The 9,793-nt window shown below is 44.2% G+C and overlaps 1 protein-coding gene across 1 annotated transcript; it reads left to right on the forward strand.

Annotated features, from left to right (window-relative positions):
* Positions 1 to 482: 482 nt before the first annotated feature.
* LOC125695321 (uncharacterized) lies at positions 483 to 1,597 on the forward strand. The gene is given in 4 exon segments (XM_048949646.1): positions 483 to 590; positions 1,065 to 1,170; positions 1,173 to 1,208; positions 1,211 to 1,597. Coding segments are annotated over 4 exon segments (627 nt in total). The 3' UTR covers positions 1,588 to 1,597.
* Positions 1,598 to 9,793: the final 8,196 nt, after the last annotated feature.

Here is a 9,793-nt window from a genome sequence, read left to right on the forward strand (position 1 = left end):
CATAACTGTGAAATGTGCAAAAATATTAATTCTCCTAGTGTTGTCACTGGATAATGAAACAGCTGTTTTGAAAAGAAGATACCATAAAAATTTATTACTATTATAAATAATAGAAATATATTCCTTCTTAGTGGTGAATCAAGTGTAATTGCTTTGCCTAAAGAAAAAATAAACCAACTTGTTCTGCTCATATATTTGGCTTACTGTTGAAGAACAATTGTCTGTATAAAGTCTGATTTCCTCAGGTGCAGATTTATGACAGTGGTGACTGCTGGGATTAAGTATCCTTGTATATTTGGCCCCATAGCTTTGTTCAGTATCTGGAACACCTGTGGGAAGATAGCTGTATGTGGCTGAGTTAAGTCACGTTGTTCTGTTATGAATTACTCAGAACTGGATTCTGAAAAATAGATGGTCTGGGTGGTCTACTCGGCATCTGGCCTGAGGTCTGCTGATGGGAATTGCTTGTCTCCAAAAGGGAGATGGATACTTGCCCAGGAGCTGGCGGGACTTGTAGAGAGGGCTTTAAACTAGATAGGAAGGGGGAGGGGGATAAAGCCAGGCCTGCTAGAGAGCAGCCTGGGGAAGTGGTAATGGGATTAGGTGAGAGGCGAGGGGCTCAGCTGAGGTGCGTCTACACTAATGCACGCAGCATGGGCAACAAACAAGAATCCAGCTGGTGACCAGTCGTGAGTGGTATTCCCCAGGGGTCGGTGCTGGGGCCTGTCCTCTTCAATATCTTTATTGATGACCTGGATGAGGGCATCGAGTGCACCCTCAGTAAATTCGCAGATGACACCAAATTGGCTGGAAGTGTGGATCTGCCTGGGGGTAGCGAGGCCCTACAGAGGGATCTGGACAGGCTGGAGAGCTGGGCTGGAGCCAATGGGATGAGTTTCAACAAGGCCAAATGCTGGGTCCTGCACTTCGGCCACAACAACCCCAGGCGACGCTACAGGCTTGGGGCGGTGTGGCTGGAGGACTGCGTAGAGGAAATGGACCTGGGGGTATTGATTGATGCTCGGCTGAACATGAGCCGACAGTGTGCCCAGGTGGCCAAGAAGGCCAATGGCATCCTGGATTGCATCAGAAACTGTTGCAAGCAGGAGCAGAGAGGTGATTGTTCCCCTATATTCAGCACTAGTGAGGCCGTACCTCGAGTACTGTGTCCAGTTTTGGGCCCCTCACTGCAAGAAAGATATTGAGGCCCTGGAACGTGTTCAAACAAGGGCAACAAAGCTGGTGAGGGGTCTGGAACACAGGCCATATGAGGAGAGGCTGAACGAGCTGGGAATGTTCAGCCTGGAGAAGAGGAGGCTCAGGGGAGACCTCATTGCTCTCTATAACTTCCTCAAGGGAGGTTATAGTGAGCTGGGGGTCAGCCTCTTCTCTCGTGTCATTAGTGATAGGACCAAGGGGAATGGTTTCAAGCTACGGCAGGGGAGATTCAGGCTGGACATGAGGAAGTATTACTTTTCAGAAAGGGTGGTCAGGCACTGGAATGGACTGCCCAGGGAGGTGGTGGAATCACCGACCCTGGGGGTGTTCAAGGAAAGACTGGATGTTGTGTTGAGGGACATGGTTTAGTAGGAGCTATTGGGAATAGGTGAACGGTTGGACTGGGTGATCTTTTAGGTCTTTTCCAACCTTAGTGATTCTATGATTCTATGATTCTAGAAATCTAGTCTTTTTCCTGGCTGTTAATTTGAGACCAGTGAATGCTGCATTAGAATTGCACTAGTGGTGTCTGTTGAATTTGGACTTGTAAACTGCTTTTAAAGTTAGGCAAACTTCTGTGAGTTCATAATATCAGTGTCTTTCCGCTACTCCAGAGCCTTGTTTAACTGTCTATGAAATTGGTTAACAGCGGAGAAAGTAAAGTATGGTCTCTGGAATATTCACTGAAAGCAAACGCTTCTGGAGTGATGCAGCTCCCCAAAATGCATTACTTTTATTTTCCCATTAGATACTGTAAACATTTATTTCAATATTTATTTAGCATTATCACTATCACTGCAAGAAACCCCAAAGTTTAAGGATCACAATGGCATTTTACTGTCTGTCTTCTACCTTTATCATACCATACCTAGTAGCCACATAACATTATCCAATGAAACATAATAGTGATGGCATAAGATAGACAAATATTACTCTTATTACAAAGCCAAGAAAACAAAAGCAAAAATGTAACAACTGACAAGGTTGCAGGAATCAATATATTATTTTATAGTAAATACTTTGTTCTCAACTCTCTGATATACCAGGTACATATCTTGATAACAAACTGCTGTTCTTTGAGGCCAGCATCCAGGGTGGCTTCCCAACAGAGCAGCCAGCCAGCAGCAGCGGGGAAATTACTTGCAGTGATCCAAATGTCATTGTAGTAGTCATGTTGACCACAGATGTCTTTTGTCTCTGCTCAGGAGTTTTATATTTCAGTTGACTCAAGCTGCCCTGATATCCACAGGGTAGTTTTCCTGGCATGTGGTTGAATGCAGCTTTGTAGGTTGCTCTGAAAGAAATTTCTCCTACTTATTTCCATGGAAACTACAACAGGTATAAAGAGCACAGAAACGCTACGTAATAGAGGCAGTTCTCGCCTACAAAATGCTATTTTTCAATCTAGTAACTACTATTAGCTATGTATTTTTGGGAGCAATGAACAAGACCATGTAAGCCACAATCATAAAAATCTACACCAGTCAAGGTGACCCACTGTTGCTGCAGCCACTTCTGAAATGCATGGCCTGCTGACACATTGTGCTAACATCCACTGTTTGGTCTCTATAAACATTCAGCAACTGTCAGTGAATGTCAATGAGTACAATTATATATATATATATTTTTTTGTCATGGAGGAATTCATAGAATCATAGAATCATGGAAGTTAGAAAATACCTCGCAGATCACCCAGTCCAACCATCCACTTATCACCAGTATTTCCCACTACACCATGTTCTGATGACACCAAGCTGAGTGGTGCAGCTGACACAATGGAAGGAAGGGATGCCGTTTAGAGGGACATGAACAGACTTGAAAGGTCGGCCTCGGTGAATCTGATAAGGTTCAACACAGCAAAGTGCAAGGTTTTGCACTTGGGATTGAAGAATCCCAAGCGTCCATACAGACTGGGAGGAGCGGTCCTTGAGAGCAGCCCTGCAGAGAAGGACCTGGAGATCCTGGTGGATGAAAAACTTAACATGAGTCAGCAGTGTGGTTCTGCAGCTTAAAAAGCAAATGGTATCCTGGGCTCCATCAGAAGAGGGGTGGCCAGCAGGGACAGGGAGGTGATTGTCCTCCTCTACTCTGCTCTTGTGAGGCCCCATCTGGAGTCCTGCGTCCAGGTCTAGAGCCCTCAGTACAAGAAAGACAGCTGTTGGAGAGGGTCCAGAGGAGAGCCACAAAGATGATCAGGGGGCTGGAGCATCTCCCCTACAAAGACAAGCTGAAGGAGCTGGGCTTGTTCAGCCTGGAGAAGAGAAGGCTGCAGGGTGACTTCATTGCAGCCTTTCATTACCTAAAGGGAGCCTACAAACAGAAGGGGAATCAACTCTTTGAAAGGGTATATAAAAGCAGGACATGGGGAAATGTTTTTAAGTTGAAGGAGGGAAGATGTAGATTGTATATCAGGGGAAGTTCTTTACAGAGAGAGTGGTGAGGTGCTGGAACAGGCTACTCAGAGAAGTTGTGGATGCCCCATCCCTGGAGGTGTTCAAGATCAGGTTGGAAGGGGTGTGGGCTGCCTGGTCTAGCATTAAATGTGGAGGTTGGTGTCCCTGCCTGTGGCATGGGGGGTGGATCTTGATGATCCTTGAGGTCCCTTCCAACCCAAGCCATTCTGTGATTCTATGATTCTGTGTCTCTCAGAGCAATATCTAAACATATCTTGAGCACCTACAGGGATTGCGACTCTACCAACTCCTTGGTCAGCTCATTCCAGTGCGTAATCACTCCTTCAGCAAGGAATTATTTCCTAACGCCCAACCTGACCTTCCCCTGGAGCAAATTGAGGCCATTCTCTCTAGGCCTACTGCTAATTACATGGAAGAAGATGCTGACCCCCACCTTGCCACAACCTCCTTTCAGGTAGTTGTAGAGAGCAATAAGGTCTCTTCTGAGCCTCCTCTTCTCTAGACTAAACAATTACAGTTTCCTCAGCTGCTTCTTAAAGAAGTAAATAATATTAAAATGTTCTGTATTTGGAATATCTTTAAATGGGTCAAGAGGGAGAACATCATCCCCCTAGATAAAACTATTCCTGGACATATTCTAGGATTTCTGGAATCACCCTACTATGAGCTTGCAGCTATAATTGAGAAATGGGGTCCTCTGCAAGTTAGCAGAAATATTTCTTCCCTGTCCTGAATGACACCAGCTAGCCTCATCCACCATGGCATGGCCATTATTAAATGCTTTAAATCAAGCAGAACTATCAAACAATACTTCAGAAAACAAAAATCAACTACTATGAGATCATATTGAAAAATTAGAACAACTTGGCACATTAACAGGAGAGAAATCAAGCTTAGTTTTCTCTACTAAGCAGGTCCACAACATTACATTAGAAAATACCCAGGCTCGTAAATCAATGGATCTGGATGATTCAGAAAGCAAAACCTCAAGGTTGGATCTCGAAACTCCATGTGGAGTTGGATCCCCTTGAGATCCAACCTATAACTCAGAAAATAAAGAATATACAAGATAGACCAGCAGGGGTGCCCCCTGATCAATGTCTCCCTACCCAAACTCATTTGCATGTAACAGCTCACCCTTATACAGCAACAGAATTAATGGACTTACTACAGCAATTCTGACAGAATCCTAGAGAAAGTATAGCAGCCTGGCTTTTAAGGTTATTGGGCTCAGGAGCAGAAAGTGTTGTGGTTAATGGACCAGAAATTTTTAAGTTAGCGTTCATCACCTTACACACTGCCCTCAGACAAAGCTTATATACCACCATGCAACATCAGGACAAAAACCACTGGGGCAAAAGGAGAAGGCAATGAGGAAACTCAAGAGGAATACTTAAAAAGAATGAATGCTTAAAATAATCTCTAAGAAGGTGACAAGGCCTGCTGCCCACCCGAAGTGCCTCTACACCAATGCATGCACTTTGGAAAACAAACAGGAGGAGCTGGAAGCCACTGTGCTACCAGAAAACCATAGTTGTCACTGAAACCTGGTGGAATGATTCCCATGACTGAGTGTGGCTATTGATAGCCACATGCTATTTGGAAGGAACAGACAAGGAAGGATAGGAGTGGGTCTACATGAGGAGGCTGTCTACATCAAGAGAGGAATAGAATGTGAAGAGTTCTCCCTAGAAAGCTGTCATGAGCAAGATGAAAGCCTATGGGTGACAGTTAGAGATTGAGGTAGCAAAGGCAGTATTGTGGTCAGTGTCTACTACAGGACTCCTGATCAAGCAGAGCTAGTCAACGAAGTCTTTTAACTCCAGCTATGAGAGGTGTTGTGATCACAAGCACTCGTCCTTCTGGGGGCTTTGATCAACCAGATGTCTGGAAAAGTAGCACAGCAAGTTGCAGGTGATCCAGTAAGCTTCTGAAAGGCATTGAGGATAACTTCTTTAGCCAATTAATAGATGGCCTCATCAGGAGGGATGCAATACAGGACATGTGTTGCTCACCAATGCAAATGAAATGATTGGTGACACCTGGATGGGAGGCAGCCTGGGCTGTAGTGACCATTGTATGGTGGAGTTCTTATGCTCCTGAGGGATATCAGACAGTCAAAGAATAAAATTGGGATGCTAAATTTTAGGAAAGCTAACTTCAGGGAGTTAGTCAACAAAGCCCTCTGAAAAACTGTCCTCATGAGCAGGGATGCAGAGCAGAGCTGGCAGATATTTAAGGAAGCTTTCCTCAGGGCATGAGAACTCTATTCCTGGGTACAGCAAATCTGGAAAGGAGGACAAGAAACCAGCATGGCTGAACCAGGACCTGGTGGTCAAACTGGATAGCAAGAAGGAAATGCACACACAGTAGAATCAGAGACAGGTCCCACGAGAAGAATATAAGGAAGCTGCTAGGCTGTGCAGAGATGGGGTCAGGAAAGCCAAAGCCCAGCTTGAACTGAACTTGGCAAGGGGTGCCAAAAAGAACAAGAAAGGCTTCTACAGGTAACTCAACCAGAAAAGGAAAGTCCAAGAGGATGTTCCCCCTTAGTGAGTGACAAAGGCAAGCTGGTAACAATGGACAAGAAGGCTGAGATACTAAACAACTTTTTTGCCTTGGTCTGCTCTGATAAGTGCTCATCACACAGCTCTCAAATTAATGATTTGGAAGAAGGGAACTAGGGAAGCAGTGGTGTGAGTGAAGATCAGGTTTGTGATCACCCAAGGAACACGAACATCCACAAGTCTATGGGTCCTGATGAGGTGCATACCAGAGTGCTGAGGGAATTAACTGATGTAGTTGCCAAGACATTCTCAATGATATCTGAAAAGTCATGGCAATCAGGTGAAGTCCCTGGTGACTGAAAAAAAGGCAAAATCATACCCATTTTTAAAAAGGGTAAAAAAAGATGAGAACTACCGACCTGTCAATATCACCTGCATGCTGGGAAAGATTATGGAACCGATCCTTCTGGAAGCTATGCTAAAGCATATGGAAGACAGGGACGTGATATAGAAGAACCAGCTTGTCTTCACAAAAAGTCAAGTCCTACTTGACCAATCTAGCGGCCTTCTGTTGTTGTGTAACTGCATCAGTGGAGAAGGAAAGAACCATTGATGTCATCTATTTGGAATTCAGTAAGACCTTTGTCATGGCATCCCACAACATCTTTATCTCCAAATTGGAAAGATAATGGATTTGATGGATGGACTGTTCAATAGATGAGGAACTTGCTGCAGGGTCAAACTCAGAGAGTGGTGGTCAATGGATCAATGTCTGGATGGAGATCAGTGATAAGTGGTGTCTCTCAAGGTTCAGTGCTGGGATTGATACTCTTTAATATTTTTTTCAGTGACACTGACAGTGAGATTGAGTGCATCTTCAGAAAGCCTGCAGATGACACTTAGCTGTAGGGTGTGGTTGACACACTACAGGGACAGGATGCCATCCAGAGGGACCTAGACAGGCTCAAGCAGTGGGTCCAGGAGAACTTCATGAGGTTCTACCTGTAGATATCCTTCTTCATTACAGGGAGTTGGAGCACATGACTTTTCAAGGTTCCTTCCAACTCCAAAGATTCTATGACTCTATGACGTGCAAGCAAGATCCAAGATACTCTGAAATCATTGACATCCCTTCTGTTGACTTCATGGGACTTTGGATTATACTTTGAATTTTCAAAGGAGACAGACTTTTAAAACTGTTTGGAGAATGAAAAGGCCAGACAAAAGTTCCTATGTGATGTTTAGGTCTATATCTTAGTTTTTCCATTATGCTTGTCAGCAGTGTATATCATCAGTAGATAGCGATGGAGAAAAAGACACTATCTTTTTGCAGCAGACCAGTGTTTATCTTTCAATAATAATAATTTCTTCAGCTTAATTTCTCATGTTGTCTTCCATGTTGGTACAGTAAGATCAAGTATTCTCTTACCCTAAAAAGCTGTATTTGATAGATAATAGCCAAAAATTCAGCTAATTATGTTGCTGGTAGCGATATTCAACTATCAGGGGGCAATTTGCTGGATAAAGAATGAGAAGAACTGCAGAAAGGCCATCAATGTGAGGATAAAGTCTACAGTGAGGATGCAGAAGATCCAAACTAAGGGAAGAGTGTGCTGCCTAGAGCAGATTGCTGGGAGAGGGCAAGCAATAATGTGTGGAGAGGGGAAGCCAAATACTGGACTCAGAGTATTCAGAGTGAAAGTGATAGCAAAGATGCTAAGGTAGAAAAGTATTTAGCTGGGAAGTTATTTGAAGCGGTAGTCCTCTTCTTCTTTCCTTTGGCTCTTGCTCCTTATTACCACTTCCCTCTGGGATCCCGTGGGTCAGCTGAAAGGGGTATCAAACCTGACTGAAAACTAATGATTTTCTGCCCTCCAAGAATAGCTGTCAATGAATCAGACACAGACCTGGCTTCCACACAGCTCTTCAAGCAGTGATGCCTGAATAGCGGAGGGGTGGTACAGTGCAGCCAGGGGCTGCTATCTCTGGTAGTCAGGGATATCCACATTCCTATGTATCACCTATAAACCTTCTCTTGAAAGTATAAAGGGTAAAACAGCTTACAGATTGTGAAATGTGAAAACCTTCCTTGGGGCTTTGAAATGTGAAAACTCATGGGGCTTTATCCTAGCTAAGAGCTGACCTGGGATGCATATGGCCACAACCAGTCTTTCCACAAGTCTTTTGAGTGTTGCTGCTTCTGCCCAAGTCTATAAAAACCCCTAAGGAGGGATAGGTCAAGGAGCTGTGCACTTTTGAGGCCACACGACAGTTAAAAAGGATTTTAAACTGAATTCAGTCACTTCTGCCCTGAGTTACTTTTTGTTAGGTGGTCTCTGCCTCACTCAGAGAGGCACGGTGATACTGTTGAATCTCTCTCCCTTATTCTCAGGATGCTGCTTTTAATAGGAGCTTTGATGTAGAGGTGAGGGCCAAACATCCCACACCCAATCTGCTACCCATAATGTGCTATACAGTGCTGTTTAGTGCCTCGCTGAGCTCCATACAGTGCTGATCTACTCTTTGCTCCTACTGCATCCCACCTTGGACTTGGCTATTAGCTGTGAGCATATCTGGAGGTAGATCACACAGACCACTGAGCACTCCTTCCCTGAAAACAGAAGCTGAAGTGGCCCAGGCCAGGCCAAGAGAAGGTATCCATAAGGCAGCTGCAGTGGTTCTGCCTACCACTATGTGCCAGCACAAGCAAGCAAATTCCAAGAAGATACAGTCATCAGCAGCTCTGTGAATACAGGAAAGTGGTTACAAGCACTATCTGCCTCAAAGAGAGAAGAAACCACAGACTGACTGCAGCCTCACCTTGTGCTTTCTGATAATCTGCTGCTCAGAAACATTTGCTGATGTACTATAGTACCTGCGGCTAGGTAGTTGTGAAAACAAATATGCAGATAGATGCAAAGGCAATCTGGCCAGTTAAAACAGCCTGCATTTTAGCACACACATAATAAAACTCACAAAAGGAGAAAGAAGTTTATTCCTCAAAGCTGTTATGTACTGTGTCCTGGGAGAGAAAAATTTGCTAAGGTGCACAGTGTAACTGTCCCCTTCCAGTCAATACAGGACTGCTTTGCCCCAGCATGGTCCCCATAGCTTTACATACTGACTCAAATATAGTGTCTTCTCTACATTCTGAGACTGCTCAACAGGCAAGTCAATTTCATAATTCAGAAGATTTTCCCTGTTTTTCTCTTTACATTTTCTCAGTTTTAATAATCACCTTGTGCTCAAATTTCAGACCGTTTGCCCGAAAAGGAGGGAACAATTGCTTGCAAGTGTTCCTACCTGGTCACTAAATGATAAAATTAACAAGCCTGACTGCTTGAAAAGTGCTCTGCAGTTGAACTTTTACTATTCAACACTCTGTTCAAGGGGCAGATTCTCTACCTATTCAAATGTCCATTTATTGTCCAACTGGAAATGATTGGAGTTAGGTAGGATGGTGAGAGGCAAAGAGACAATATTATGGATGCCTTCCTGTTCATTCTATACTAGTGCTTCATGAGTTGTTTTACCAGCTGAAGTTAGAGTTCCCACCACAACTCTTCACCTCCCTGTCATACCTTTGTTTCAAGAGCAGCAGGGAAGGGAATGGCTCTGAGCTTCAATCCCACTACTACATTCTTCCACAGCATG

Source organism: Lagopus muta, chromosome 1, assembly GCF_023343835.1.
Source record: "Lagopus muta isolate bLagMut1 chromosome 1, bLagMut1 primary, whole genome shotgun sequence".
NCBI classification, from domain to species: Eukaryota; Metazoa; Chordata; class Aves; order Galliformes; family Phasianidae; genus Lagopus; species Lagopus muta.